The sequence below is a fragment of the Colletes latitarsis genome, chromosome 1, assembly GCF_051014445.1.
Source record: "Colletes latitarsis isolate SP2378_abdomen chromosome 1, iyColLati1, whole genome shotgun sequence".
Lineage (NCBI taxonomy): Eukaryota > Metazoa > Arthropoda > Insecta > Hymenoptera > Colletidae > Colletes > Colletes latitarsis.
This window is the reverse complement of record NC_135134.1, coordinates 40350940-40366545: the sequence shown is the minus strand read 5'-3', so window position 1 is coordinate 40366545 and position 15606 is coordinate 40350940. Positions and strand designations below refer to the sequence as shown.

General features: G+C 30.8%; 4 protein-coding genes across 5 annotated transcripts; 3 read left to right on the top strand and 1 right to left on the bottom strand.

Moving 5' to 3' along the window:
- The first annotated feature begins 255 nt into the window (after nucleotides 1-255).
- Nucleotides 256-2955, top strand: Pcd (pterin-4a-carbinolamine dehydratase). Its single transcript, XM_076772177.1, has 4 exons — nucleotides 256-989; nucleotides 1272-1407; nucleotides 2001-2120; nucleotides 2215-2955. The coding sequence occupies exons 2-4, from the start codon at nucleotides 1291-1293 to the stop codon at nucleotides 2395-2397; spliced, it is 420 nt and encodes a 139-aa protein (XP_076628292.1). The 5' UTR covers nucleotides 256-989; nucleotides 1272-1290; the 3' UTR covers nucleotides 2398-2955.
- A 74-nt stretch (nucleotides 2956-3029) lies between these two features.
- Sdhd (succinate dehydrogenase, subunit D) lies at nucleotides 3030-4451 on the bottom strand. Its single transcript, XM_076764342.1, has 4 exons — nucleotides 4214-4451; nucleotides 3738-3877; nucleotides 3458-3651; nucleotides 3030-3356 (listed from the first exon to the last, which is right to left on the bottom strand). Exons 1-4 carry the CDS (start codon nucleotides 4263-4265, stop codon nucleotides 3134-3136), a joined length of 609 nt encoding a protein of 202 aa, XP_076620457.1. The 5' UTR covers nucleotides 4266-4451; the 3' UTR covers nucleotides 3030-3133.
- Nucleotides 4452-4747: 296 nt separating this feature from the next.
- Pus7 (pseudouridine synthase 7) lies at nucleotides 4748-8155 on the top strand. 2 transcript variants are annotated; one of them, XM_076764319.1, is made up of 6 exons: nucleotides 4748-5137; nucleotides 5223-5714; nucleotides 5791-6267; nucleotides 6354-7149; nucleotides 7234-7385; nucleotides 7694-8155. In XM_076764319.1, exons 1-6 carry the CDS (start codon nucleotides 4957-4959, stop codon nucleotides 8014-8016), a joined length of 2421 nt encoding a protein of 806 aa, XP_076620434.1. In that variant the 5' UTR covers nucleotides 4748-4956; the 3' UTR covers nucleotides 8017-8155. The 2 variants fall into 2 exon arrangements, with proteins under 2 accessions (XP_076620434.1, XP_076620442.1); XM_076764327.1 differs by having other exon boundaries at nucleotides 5056-5156; nucleotides 5248-5714.
- A 4068-nt stretch (nucleotides 8156-12223) lies between these two features.
- On the top strand, nucleotides 12224-15448 carry LOC143343164 (uncharacterized). The gene is made up of 5 exons (XM_076767770.1): nucleotides 12224-12230; nucleotides 12623-12787; nucleotides 13198-13367; nucleotides 13759-13924; nucleotides 15210-15448. Exons 1-5 carry the CDS (start codon nucleotides 12224-12226, stop codon nucleotides 15446-15448), a joined length of 747 nt encoding a protein of 248 aa, XP_076623885.1.
- The last annotated feature ends 158 nt before the right edge of the window (nucleotides 15449-15606 follow it).

Below are 15606 nucleotides of genomic sequence, written 5' to 3'. Positions count from 1 at the left end.
ATTATCTACAGTCAATACCGTTGAATAACCAGATATCTCGTTCCTCAAACCGATTATGTTAAGCAACAACCCATAATTGTACGATTTAAAGTTGTAGTAGTTAACCCTCAAAATTAATTGCAACTGATTTATTATATTGTGCTAGTCACTTTTTAAATTGCATTCGATTTGTTTCTACGCATCACCTTGCTTCGTCACGAACAGCAATTTGCATGTAGTTTTAAATAGATTATCGCATTCAACGAAACATTCCCTTTTCAACGATTGTGAATCTAAAAGTGAGGCAACACAACGAGCAAGAGTGAGTAAAAGGCATCGTAATCGCAATCGTCATCCTGGAATTGAAGCACGTGTGAGAATGAAAGTCCTTGTGGGAAACGGTGTACGTAAAGAGAGCAATGAAGAGGCATTATTAAAAGTCGATTCGAGTATCTCGTAATTTAAATTCCTCAAGACAAACGCACCAGGATCAAACTATGCAATTAAACCACAAAAAATATAAATGGATACGCAGATAATTTATCGTTGATACTTCAATTGGTATCAGATTACTTATAATTGTGTTAAATTTACATTTAATTCATAAACAAAAGCTTAGTTTAATTATCCACAATTTCAGATATCATGCTTTATATAAATATTTATTATTTATATAAAAATATGTACACGTATAATATAATTATTAAATAATTATTTAATCATGGAGAAACTTAATATAATATTTTGAATTTTAATTAAAGAAATGTTTTGAGAATGAAACAGGTAGTGAACTGATTTTAAATAAACCGCCATCGTTCTTAGTTTACAATCTCGTCTCGTGTACTAAGGTTAACTTTTTCGTCGACTTACATACATACAGAGTAACGAGAATCATATTAATGTACTTCGTTTAATCGTAAAAATAATGAATCAATCGAAAATTTATAAAATTATCATTAAAAGTGTGTTCATGATTTTCTAACAGTTAAATCAGTGATTAAAATTCACCGGTGAGGTTATACCTCTGATGCATTGATACATTTTCGTAATAGTTCTGAATAATACATAGTTATTATCATTTATCGGTTTATATACCGATAAAAATCATTATGAAATGTAAATTATTCTAAAATTATACTGATATATACAAATATAAAATTATATGATGAATTTATATTTAAAGTTTGTATTAAATAATTTACGATAGAATAGCTTTTAACTGTAACTATTAATTACATAATAGTCAGATATTCATTTATTTCGTGATAATAAAGTATTATAACGCAATCAAGGAAAAAGAAAGCAAAATCCATGTCGACTTTAACGCGCATGCGGTATACCAGTGGTGGGGGGATCCTTTACGAGAAAATATTCCATATTTTCAACCGAAGAGGAATATCTGCTCCTGCTTTGAAAAAAGTGAAAATGGTAAGTTTTTTATAGTGAAATTAGAAAATAAATGTGTTAAAAATATCTTCTATTATATGAAAGATAGAATATTTAGCTTCCCACGAATATAAATGTAAAATGGAAATATTTGGATTATTTTGTAGACGTTACATTATTTTTTTTTATTGTTATCCTTACAATTGATTTTTTACGAACGTTAACATTTTTTCATTTTTTTAAATAAAACAATAATGTGTGAACGAAGATTATACATAAAAGTGCTTTGTGTTCTCAAAGTGTAACAAGTGGTTGAGACGTAATCGTTCTTTGTTACGCGGATTATTCTTTTACAATTACGACGAAGAAATCGAAGTTACGCAAAAAACTGCTAAAGATTTAATCTGTGTAGTTAGTTAGCGTATTGGAACAATTATTTTTCGACGAATATGGAAAATTTGTTTGTGTCATATGTTACGAGTTAAAGAGCGATCGATGTATTTCCCGATCGAACAAAGTTATTTTTTATTCAAATTTATTTAAATAATTACTAATCGAATGTTCTCTATGAAATAATGTTCAACTTTTACTAAGGATTAAATGTAAGATTTTATGGGAATATGTCATTTTTGAAGGCAAAATTGACTCAAGAAGAAAGAGAAAAAGTTTTGAAACCATTATTGGCAAATGGTTGGTCAGTTCAGTCAGATAGGGATGCCATTTATAAAGAATTTTTGTTCAACAACTTTAACCAGGTAAGTACAAGTTTAATAATGCTAATTGTTATTACTTACATCTGTTTATGTCATAAAATGTATTTTTTACTTTCTTACTTACTTAAATTTGTAGGCTTTTGGTTTCATGACAAGAGTGGCATTGCAGGCAGAAAAAATGGATCATCATCCTGAATGGTTTAATGTTTACAATAAAGTAAACATTACCCTTTCTTCTCATGATGTAAATGGTTTATCAAAAAGGGATATTAAGCTTGCTACCTTTATAGACAAGGCTACTACAATGGATGAAAATTAAAACTTGAATTATGTAATACTTCAATCAAATTTTGTGCATCAGTATAGTGACTGTTGAATTTTTTAGAGTTTATAGTACACTGTGAAAGTTGTCTTAACAATATGTTATATTATAAACACAATATGAACAATATATTTAGTAAGGGTGTGCGAAAACCCGAAATATCGGGTCGGGTCAGATTCTCGAAATAATCGAGTTTCCCAAAAATCCCGAGAACCCGATGAACAGCATACTCAATGCCCAAGTACCAAGCACGCAGTCATACGTTTGTTTACATCAGGTCACATGATTCTTAGAATCCGTTTTCAATAAATTCACGAAAACTGGCAGAAGAAATTGAAAGAATGTTGTCCATCGCGAATTCTTTTTAAGAGTCTCAAAAATTTTCAGGAAACCCAATTCTTTCGGGAGTCTTGAAATATTCGGGAGCTCGACTCGACCTCATCCCGATTCGTTCCGACCTTCGGGTTCCCGATGTTTTGGGGTTCTCGTACACCCCTAATATTTAGGTTTACTTTGTTTTACAATTTTAATAAATAAACATTATTTCTACAAGCATATCAATGTTTCACATTTTTTTAAATTGCAGAATTTCATACTTTACCTTTTTGTATTAAATAATGCACAAGATATTTGGAGACAAATAATTTATTTTTGAATACTTACAAGTTGAATTACAAGTTCTAAATTAATATATTAATAATCTATTAAAAATCAAATAGATAATAATGATAATTTACGTTGCAACAGATTTTTCTGTTTGAGGAGGAGTAGGTTCTTTGCCAATTGCCCAAGCATCTTTAATAGCCCTTGCAACTCCAGGTCCATTATGTATAAGCAAAAGTAGTCCAGCAAGTGTTGCTGCAGAAAGTAGGATCAATGAAATGTGCAAAACCTTTGGTAATAATGGTCCAACAACACTAGGTCTTGCATAGTCTGTAATGATAGCTTCTAAACCCCTATTGGATATATTATGATAAATTAGGTAACAGTTATTATCTGTTAATAAATTTTAAGGAAGAAATCATTGATAATTCAGTGTTGAAAAACAAATACTTACCAATGTGTGTGCATTACAACTAATACGGACATTAAGCCATCAAGAACTGCATTTTCCATTAACAGAGCAGCAGGAATTACAGCTGGAAGTGCTGCTGAGACAATTTTCTCAAATACCCACAAACGTACATGGTCACCTGAAGTTGTAGCTGCTTTACGATTTTGTTGCAAACCAACAGCTGTAATTGTTGGAAGCTAAAAGAAAAAAATAATTTGCTATATTATACAACATTAAAATACAACATTATAGTCAAAATCAAATAATATTGAAAAATTATTACCTTTTCCATGAAACGAGTGTTTCCATATTTGGTTACAGTAGAATTTAAACATTGATTAATACCAGCAAAATTTGTTGATGTTCTACTAAGTTGAGGTGCTTTGCAAGAGTTCGAAAAAAGGCTAGTTTTGGAAAGAGATTCTACAAACAGATAAAGTACAGTTTATATCAGAATGTCTTCTTTAATTAATAGAAGACAATATTAAAAAAATTTGTAGTAATTACTTCACACCCTTTAAAATATATTATAAATTAATATAACATTATGAATTGACAGGATAGAATTAACATTATATTTTTATAAACATGATTTATCCTTTATTTCTTAAAATACTGATTTGAATCAAATAACATTGTAGCCAATAAGGTAAGGAATATGGAAAAGTTTTTGTTAGTAAAGTTATTTAAATAGTCAATCAGGATTATGTAAACCGAAAGAATTTAAATATATATTTTCAAATCTCAATTACAACTTACCTAACTGTCTAACCTTATGGAAAATGTTGGCACTCATTCTTTTGAAAATCATTTTGTCACCTACCAAGTATAAAACTTTTCAAAAACGACACGAGACAGCGACGAATCTTTCACTAATTGCGTTAATCTTATGACAACTAATTTTTAGAATAATAGTCTCACATAGATAAAAATACGACTGAGATAACTGTTCTGTATCGACTGGATTTACATCGATCTTTATTTTCGACCTATCGAATTTCTTTGTTGAATTTTATATAAAATATTAAGAATCTATGCGTATGATATAAATAATAAGAAAATATTATTAAATAAAAACCTATTTTACATAGTTTTTAATATTCCATATCGTTGTATTATTTTCAATTTTGTATAATTCGATCAATCTTTATTTGTTAAATAAAATTAATAATTATAACTGTATTTACTGAGCAATTAATTAATTTCTGTAATATATTATTACTATTGTCTATGAGATTTAAGTATTATATATTACCTTTATATGAACTTATCAGTTAAAGTTTATTTTTGATTGAGAAACACTGTTTCAAAGCACATGTCATTCAGGTTACAATTCCATAGATAACAATTTGTTTATAGAACTTTAATCATAAAAGTATTGTACCGGTAACGTTAGTTATTTGCAAATAAAGTATAAATCGTTTCGATCAAGTAATTTTATACTGGTTTAGGTGAAAAAAATAAAGTTCTGTTACACTTAGTAAATTATTAAGTAAGCGAAAATGTCTGAACTGGAAAGTAAAAATATTGATTCTAAGGACTCATCTATATTGAATTCTAAAAATAGTGAGTCTGAGCAAAAATCTGCAAATTCATATGCACGTCATGGAGATCAAAGAGTTTTTAGAAAAGATAGTTCATTTAACAATAAATTCAGGAGAAATCAAGGTCCATATCATAGTGGTAAGATTTAGGAATAACTGTATTTAGGACAATTAATCTATAAAAATCTAATTGATTTGTTTATTTTTGAAATTTTGTTTTCAAGGATATCGAAATGATAATTTTGGCAGAAAGCCCTACAAACGTAATTGGTCGAACTTTCAAAAAGATGACGAGAGAAAGAAAATGAAAGTTGGAAATCGATTAAAAGAATGTAATGTTGGTATTACAGAATTTATAGGAGATAAAGGATTTTTTGGTATAATTAAGGAAAGATACACAGACTTCCATGTTAATGAAATATCTTTTGATGAGCAAATAGCAAAATTGACAAACCAAAATATTCCAACTGATGTGGAAGAAAATGAGAGTCTAGAAGACTTAAAAGAAATAGTATCAGATACAATATGGAATCAGCTACAAACATTGAAAGATCCAGGATCATCTTCTATAGAAATAGACGCAACAAATTTAGATAAGGATCAGCGTAGAGCAATTCATACAATTGCTAAAAAGATAACAAATGTCATTAGTCAAACCATAAATAAAGAAAACAAGAAGATTATGATGATTCTACCAAATAATAAAGACAATATTAGTATGTTACATGTTAAAACATCACTCCTAAAACTAGATTTGCATTTTGTTCTAAATGTGCTATTTTCTTCTGTCAGCTCATAATTTGCGAGAGGATAACCGGGTAGATTGGAAAAAACGTGGTGGTGAATATTGTTACTTTGTGTTGCATAAAGTAAATATGGATACAATGGATGCATTAAATCAATTGGCTATGAATTTACGTATGAAGCCAAATAATTTTGGTTATGCAGGAACAAAAGATCGTAGAGCATGGACTACTCAGTGGGTCAGTTTGAGAAAAGTGGAACCATCAAACATATTGAGAGCAGCAAAAAATGTACGCGGAGCTTATGTGGGAAACTTTAAATTTGTTAAAAATTCTTTGAAATTAGGCATGCTTAGTGGTAATCGCTTTAGGATCGCTTTGAGAAATGTTAATGGAACAGATGATCAGATCGAAGAAACAATGGTTTCTTTGAGGGACTATGGTTTTATAAACTATTATGGTCTACAGAGGTTTGGGACTGTAGCTGCCATTCCAACTTATGAAATAGGGAAAGCTTTGCTACAGGGTAATTGTATTTATTTAAACACTATGGTTACATTTTATTTTATTTTTTTTGTGCGTGAACACGTATATCCTGCTTATTAATTACAGGTAAATGGAATAAAGCAATTGAATTGATTTTGAAACCTCGTGAAGGGGAACATGACAGAGATTTGTCAAAAGCTAGAGAAATATATGAAACGACCAAAGATGCATGTGCTGCATACGAGAAGATTAAGAGATATGACAAAATAGAGGCTAAACTTTTGAAAGGTATTTCTAAATCTGGTAGTAAGAATCCCCAAGGGGCCTTAGATTCGTTACCAAGGAATGTTCGCTTACTGTACATTCACTCATATCAAAGTTTTGTGTGGAATCACATGGTATCAAAAAGAATAAAGGAATTTGGAAGGAAGCCTATTATAGGAGATTTAGTTTACGAAGATAATACAAAACAAAATGATAATGATAATGATGATGAGGATCTTGCTTATGATAACGAATGCAAAGTCATAACAGAAGCAAGTACAGAAGCGAATGAGAAAGTAAGTAAATTTGAGAGTGAAAGAAGCACAGATATGATAAAAACAGAAGAAATATCTGCAGTAACCACAGAATCAACATTTAGTTCGATTAATGAAGTAACAGATGTTACAGAATGTTGCCTAAAAATAGACGAGAATGCTGAACCAAGTAATAATACTAATAAGAACGGTGGAAATGAAGATTTACCAAGTCTTCCAGCAGTAAAGATTCTTAAGGAAGGAGATTTGCCAAATTATACTTTGGCTGATGTATTAATGCCTCAGGTTGGCTGGAAAGTCACATATCCACCTTATGCTAAACCCTGGTTTGATGAGTTCTTAGCAAAAGATGATTTGAGTACAGACCTCAGACACAAAAATAAGTAAGCTGATTTGGGAAAAATATTGTGTATATTATAGTAAGAGAACGATTGCTTTTATATTGTATGATGATTTTCTTATTTTAGAAAATATAGTTTAGATGGCAGTTATAGGAAAATATTGCAAATCCCTACAAATATATCTTGGAAAATCATGCATTACAAAGAAAAACACAGTGATCTTATTATGTGTGATATTGACGAAATGAGAAAGTCGACAGCCCCTAAAGACGAACCAGGTATAATTTTAGTAATTATACAGATTAGGGGTGACCTCATTGATTTGGGTAACGACTTCTTTCGACCTGTATCCGCGGTCGATCGACATAAAATTTAGCGAGTTAGAGAGAAGGGGGAACAGATGGCAAATATAAAATTATAACTTCAGGAATTTAATAGTTCCTAAGATACATACTAGGTTAGGTTTAACTATATTAGGGTGCCGCGAGTAGTTATAATTAACTAATTATTTTTTATAAATGATTATAAGAGAGCTGATCGAAGAGGTAGGATGTGATTTATATATATAAAGTTTTTAAATTTTCAGAGGGACAATATAAAGCTTTAATTGTTGAAATGACCTTAAAAGCTTCTACGTACGCGACAATGGCGTTACGTGAGATATTGAAATTCGATACTTCTCCGCAAACACAGGCTGCTCAGTCTTTTGCGTGTAATTCAAAAACAGACGATTTAAACATCTCACAAGATGTTACAGAAAGTGAAAATATGTGTTCTCTAAAAAACGATAATAAGGACATTGACGGAGAAAAGTGTCCGGAAATTGAAAAAATGAAATCGAATGTTTCGAGTATAATCGAAGTCGATGAACAGGTTAATGATAAAATGGAAATATCCGACGCAATATAAAGCGGTGCTACATAGTTGTAGCAATTAAAAGTTTGAAACTCTTACTGAGTTATCTGTATAAGTAAATAAAAGATATATGATATTGAATGTATTAAAGTATGTATTATTTAATATGAATTAAATTTATTTTTTTCAAGTATTTGTTACTTTTATTTTTTTTTATACGTTTATTGAAAATAAGTAAAATGAAAATTAATATGTTTTGTATCTTTAACCTTGGAACACACTATACTTTGCTTTGAAGTGCAATAATATCACTTTGAGAACAAGTTGTCTGGGACCAAAAGGCCGTTATTTGTTAACAAAGAATTTGTTAAAAAAATTTGGTAAAAAATAATTCTTGAAACAAGTGTTTTTTGTTACTTTTATTTAATTTACTTCCTAATTACTGTTATGATAGCATATGAGTAACTCAATCTAGGTAACAAAAGAGCTAATTTTAATGTTCTCTCGTTCTCATTTTATATATTAAAATGTGTTTATCTGAAATAAAGTTGTAGATGTGGCCTCGTACATTGTAATTTAGTAAAAGATTCTACGATATTTTTACCGTTGTTCGTTTATACTGGGTGTTCGGCCACCTCTGGGAAAAATTTTAATGGGAGATTCTAGAGGCCAAAATAAGACGAAACTCAAGAATATAAATTTCTTAATTGAGGCTTCGTTAAAAAGTTATTAAAAAATTAAATTATAAAATTTCAAATCATTCACGGAAAAATTATTTTCGATTGCAGGGGTCAATTACAATCATTTTTGGTCAATAGACATACCATTGAAATCCTAACCATTTTCGAGAAAAAAATTCGAGTAGGTGCTGAAATTTTCGACGAAAAAAAAAAATTTCAAATCGTTCTAGAAAAATTATTTTTAGTTGCAAGAGTCGATTACAATCATTTTTGGTCATTACATATACTCTCGAAATCCTACGCATTTTCGAGAAAAAAATTCCTTACCGAAAATATAATTTCTGGCCAGAAATGCTTCCTCGAATTTTCATGCGTATCTTTAAAACGTCATAACTTCTGAACGAATTGGACGATTTTAATGTTTAAAAAAGCAAACTACGCGTATTTTGATGGAGAATATGTACAAATCACAAAAATATTCTAAAAGTTGGTCCTTGAACCCGCAAAATGAGAAAAACCCCATAAAAATGGTCCAATTTTCAAACAGCTATAACTCCTACAATAGTGAATATATTTCAGTGAAACTTTTTTCTGATGTAGAGCTCATGGGTACCTACAAAAAAGTATTAGACAACTTTTCTGTAAGGCGTCAAATAAAATTACTAAAAATCAAAATCGAATTTTTAGGAAAAATCGACAGGGGGCATCGACAGCTGCCTAAATTTTTCGGCGAAAATGAAAAGTTTCAAATCACTCTGGAAAAATTATTTTTGGTTGCGGGGGTCAATTACAATCATTTTTGGTCAATACACATACCCCGGAAATCCTACGCATTTTTGAGAAAAAAATTCCTAAACGAAAATATAATGTATGGCCAGAAATGTACCCCGAAAATTTCATGCAAATCTTTAAAACATCATAACTCCTGAACGGATTGGACGATTTTAATGTTTAAAAAAGCAAACTACGCGTATTTTGATGGAGAATATGTACAAATCACAAAAATATTCTAAAAGTTGGTCCTTGAACCCGCAAAATGAGAAAAACCCCATAAAAATGGTCCAATTTTCAAACAGTCATAACTCCTATAATTGTGAATATATTTCAATGAAACTTTTTTCTGAAGTAGAGCTCATGGGTACCTACAAAAAAGTATTAGACAACTTTTCTGTAAGGCGTCAAATAAAATTACTAAAAATCAAAATCGAATTTTTAGGAAAAATCGACAGGGGGTAGCTGCCTAAATTTTTCGGCGAAAATGAAAAGTTTCAAATCACTCTGGAAAAATTATTTTTGGCTGCAGGGGTCAATTACAATCATTTTTGGTCATTAAACATACCGTCGAAATCCTACCTACTTTCGAGAAAAAAATTCTTTACCGAAAATATACTGCGTGACTGGAATTTTTTGTATAACTTTTTAACGAAGCCTCAATCAATAAATTGGTATTCTTGATTTCTTTAATCTCCCATTAAAATTTTTCCCAGGGGTGGCCGAACACCTTGTGTAATAGATATATTCAGTTTGAATAAATTTTGTTGAATGTATCTTAATCTGAAACACGGCGATACGAGTTATTTTTTTAGTTATTGCTTGAATCGTCTTTGGAATTGATCCTCCATGATAATGCTGTAATATATACATCATAACTCGAGGTACTGTCGCATGTGGTCGATGAAGGAGCGATTTGTAATGATTCCGAGGAGACTTCAATAGCGTTAATATCCTCTTAGGTGACAAACGAGGGAGCGACCCTGCGGGACGTCCGGCGTCCCGATGCCATACGACAAATTATCTCACCTCCGGTCGAATACCGTGAAAAATCGCCAATATCGTGACGAAGCGTTACTGTTGATCGACGAAAACTTATCGTTCTAGCGGGGTAATTAAGCGTCACTTTGGTTTAAATGATGTTCTTCATGATGTAGCATCTCTTGATAGCAAATATTAACAAATTCTTGATGTTATTTATACAATAGATTAATTATAATTATATTTCATTTCAAACTTCAAATTAAAATAAAATTTGGAGCAGTGGAAATATAATTTGAATATGAATTACAATTGTTGAGCTGTAACTGCGTAGTTGTAAATGCTCTGAAAGTACTTCTTTTGTTATTGTCTGTGTTATTATGGTTTGATTAACCAAATGCAATATTCGAAATATTAAACATTCAACAAATATATTTCACTAAAACAGTTTATATCTTACGATGTATATGTATATTTTCAGTTCTTTTGCATATGAAGAATTGTTGAGAAAATGGGGTATATTTATTTTAAAACGAAATAATCAGAAGAAGTTTTTTTTAAAATGTTACAAATGGATTAAGTGAATTTAAATAGACTCTAATAAAATTGTTACTTTTCGGTAACAAATGTTAATTGTCTGCGTATTTACTTGTGGTGACAAAACATTGCAGATCTCAGCCATAAGAGTCTGTTATAATCGATTCTAGACGAACAAATATCTCTATTTATAAATGTAAATATCAAGTGAACATTTCATATGTTATAATTCCATATTTAATAGTATTTTATTTATATGAGAACCGCCACCCTGTTGAATCTCGGGCAAAATATTACAGGAAATATGGTTTTCTATTTTTGCATGACTCTTGCTTTATATGGAAATGCGGCGCCATTGTTACATCCTTGGTACCGGTTGACACTGTTAGGATAATGGAAGGCTCGATATGGAATAATATGAATGAACGTTTTAAGTACTGTATCATCGAAAAAGTCTGAAGAATGTAAAGATAAATTTTTAATACGATTGCTTTTATATTATGCTGGAGTATTTTTTTTTTTGTAAGAAAGGGTTGGTAATGTTACTCAAATAGCAATTAGATCTAGTGGAATAACGTTTTTTAACAATATTTTCGACTGCCTTAATTTGTTTTTGCACATTCAGTAGCATAATAAATTATAACGTATGGACATTACAGTATTTAATGTCAGTAAAAATTGTATAAGCACACTGGATTGCAATGTGAGAGTTTAAAATAAAGAAGTACCTCTTGTTTTTGAACAAAGTTGGAACTTGTATATTCCATTTAAAAGAATATGTAACTTTCTAGAATTTTTATGAAAAGAAACTTTATCGCAAAAAATCTTTATAAACAGTGTTTTTAGTTTGTATTATTTGTATTAATAGCTTAAGTAATAATTCAAGAAATGAGAATATTTCAATTGGGACGAAAATTTAATATTTGTACGAAGCAATATTTCTTGCGAAGTTTGTTTGTCCCGTGGTACCCATTTTTCTCTTTGTGCATTAAATGAAGAAGGTGATTGGAAGTATTTTCGGTTTCCCAGGATGCTGTGTATCATCAAAGGGTGTATCAAACTCCGCCCTTCGGAAGAAATGCCGCCCCTGACATGCGCCATCGTCGTTTTTGCTACTTTATTTCACACCTGTAATCCCTTGTATAATCTGTTCGGGGTTGAGAGTATCTAATTCGGATTTATCCTCCTCCATGTCTAGATCCGTTGTCGAAGTGCGGGGAACTTTATCCTTGGTGAATTTTGTGATACGTTTGCAGACATTGTTCGCTTTGAAAGCATTAGAAATACTTATAATGTCCGGTAAGCGACTAAACAAGAAAATAGAATTAACAAACGTAGAAAATCTTTGTCGTAGAATACTTGATAAAAAGACACTTCATACTTTATTCTTAAATGTTCTGCAATGTGTTCAAAAAATACAAAATTTAAAAATTATATCATTATAGTAAATAAACTGTTTAATTAAATAAAAAAGGAACTAGATATCTATAAAACTGAAATAATTTGCAACGAAATATTTATGATTAATCATTCGACGTGAACAATACTGTATCGTTGGTTTAACAAAAGTCTGCAATGGAAATTAATTTATTCGTTAGTTTTTAACGTATTCGGATAATTTTTTTTCCTAGTGAATTTGAAGCGTCAGGGAAATGTGTTTCATATTTTGTGATTTTATATTAAATACGCAGTGTGGAGTGTTGTACAAGACACGCCCTTAGATTTGAGCTGTCGCGGCCCTAAAAAAATCAGTTTGACGAGCACTTCGAAATTTCAAAAATGTTTGCCGTGTCAGATGTGTGGCAAAAATTTTGATAGACCTTCTTTACTCAAGAGACATCTGCGAACCCACACAGGTCAGTTCTGTTAGGTTCAAATGCAACGAATACTTTGGAAATTGGTCGGTTTTTATTCCCACTAATTTTTGAAAATGGCTTCCCGCGTGTTCCGGCAGCTATGTTTATGTTTTTAAATCTACCATATTTAGTCACTCAACTAACGTAAATTTTATATTTTTAAAAGAGCCATTTAGAAATTGTATTGGCTGTAATAGGTAACTAATGGGAATTTTAGTATAATATACAGTATATTTATAAATGAAACTTTAACAACGAGACTAACATAATAATTAATAAAAAATAATTTAATAAAATACGTATTACGTGAAGATTTATTCGAGATTTTTTACTCAACCTAAACTGAATATTTATCTAAAGTCAAATAAAAAGTACTAACCGTGTTGATAATTATAATATGTGATTAACAGGTGAAAAGCCACATGGTTGCACCATTTGTGGCAAAATGTTCAGTACTAGTAGCTCCTTGAACACACACGTCAGGATTCACACTGGAGAACGTCCACACGAATGCCCAATATGCGGGAAACGTTTCACTGCTTCTTCGAATTTATATTATCATCGAATGACTCATTACAAGGTTTTCTTATTACTCGATTACTTTTAACATATACGTAACATTTTAGTGTAGTAAAAGAAAAGTAGAATTTATTAATACTAGAAAATAATAATAAATTTTATTCTTCTGTCAATAAGGAGATTTATTTGTAACAAATGAAACAAGTTTTAAACAATAACACACCAAAAAAGAAAAAGAATTTTAAACGTACAGTTTTGTATAACGTATCTCCACTGTGTCTTTAAAAGTCAAATAAAAATACACAGTGTATTGCAAATAAAGCGATTAAAAAAAATTTCTTTCTATATTAATGCAAAAAAATTACTTATATCATATGAATTGAAACAAATTGACACAAACCCGTATACAATATGTTAATTTCGAAAGGCCTGTAAAGCTACATGTATGACAGGAAAAACCGCACAAATGCACCGAGTGTGGACGTTCTTTTCCCACCCCTGGCGATCTAAGGGCTCATGGATATTCTCACACTGGTAACTGGCCGTTGCGATGTACAGTTTGCAATCGAGGATTTTGCAAACCTGCAGCTCTCCACCATCACATGCAACTACACACTGGTATTTAACACTGATTAAATCATTTATAGAGATATAACTGACATTAATTAATTAATCTCTAACACCGTGAAAGTATTCATATCAAAACGTGGCAAAAACTGTTAAATGATCGAAAAAATATGTGCTGTACAACAATGGCTTTTAAAATGAGCCTCAGACGTGGCTAGTAATTACGCAAACATCCTATATAAAAATTTAAATTCATTTTTAATTAAATACACAATTTATAATTCAGTTTTATCGCACAGCAGTCGTGCGAACAATAGGAATTGCTGAAACTTCTTTGGGTGCATAGTGTAAAAGTAAATATGAAAATAAACATAGAAGGCAACATAAATTAGAATAGTTGTTACGCTCATCGAATAGAGGATGAAGTGCCCTTTAAAACGAGAGTTCATTCAAGTCGTTAGCGTAATTAGTTCCGATGATATAATGATTTTTGTTTCAAGTTAATCGCATGGTTAGTTCCGGAGATATAAGGGTTCGAAGCGTTTGTTTACTTTTCATTGTTAACGTCGCGAGGTCATTGGCCTCCGTAGAAATCTAGGTCACTCGGTCACGTGCGTCACGTGATTGAGGTAGATCAGCACGATGCACGTGCGAGAGAGAGGTCAGCCGCGTTAGACGGAGACAGAGATAGTGGAATTTAAAAAATTACCCCTTCATTTACATTACGATATCTCGAAAATGGAAAGCCGGATCGACATAAACCGAAAACCATTTTAAAGGGGAAGCCTCGTGGATTCTAACAGTGGTGCAATTCTAGATAAAACATAAGTAGTTTTGGAATTATACGCCACCAAAGTTTTAGTATTTTTAATACGCGTTACTGGAACTGTTGTAACACAGAGAGAGAAAAATAGTGGAATTTAAAAAATTTTACTTTTCTTTACACGACGATATCTCCAAAATGGAAAGTCAGATTGACATATATCTAAAACTATTTGAAAGGGAAAGGGGATTACCAATTTATAAATTAGAATATAAATGTATTATTTATTTCTTTATTTATTTTTATATATAAGTGATTACAATAATAGTTATTAAATGTGATAATAATTGCATTCAATTATTAACTATAGATATTTATTTTACAATTGCATGATAAGTAAATATTTCTTTCTTTTTGACATAAAATGGTCTTGTTATTTAGCAATAACTGAAAAGCTGAATTCAGAAGACTGAATGAAAGGACATCTGGAAATTGGACTTTAAATTTTACATTATTTAGTATCGCGAGTTAAATCTAGGTTTGTACTAATATTTATATCAAATTTTTCAGGAGACCGGCCACATCGTTGTAACGTATGCAAGAAGCAGTTCTCTGTGGTCAATAATTTACGGTCCCACGAACGATGTCACAATCTGGATACGTCGATTCAAACTATCGCTAATTGTGCAAACATGGAAAGTCATGGACCAGGTATGAGTGCAATTATGTTTGAGGATGCAAGCAGAAGTTATTTACAATTTCCTGCAGCCTACTCGTGGACTTCTTGGATACCTTTGCAGTATACCAAATAAATAATTGCCATATAAACGCAGTTACATTATTCCCTAGAAAATGATTGTAAAACGATCTTAATCGTGTAAACGAATATATTTAATGTAGCAAAACCTAAAAAATTATAATTGTAAATAATTATTGACGTTTTTACTTTCAACTTCGGTTGAAGTTTCTT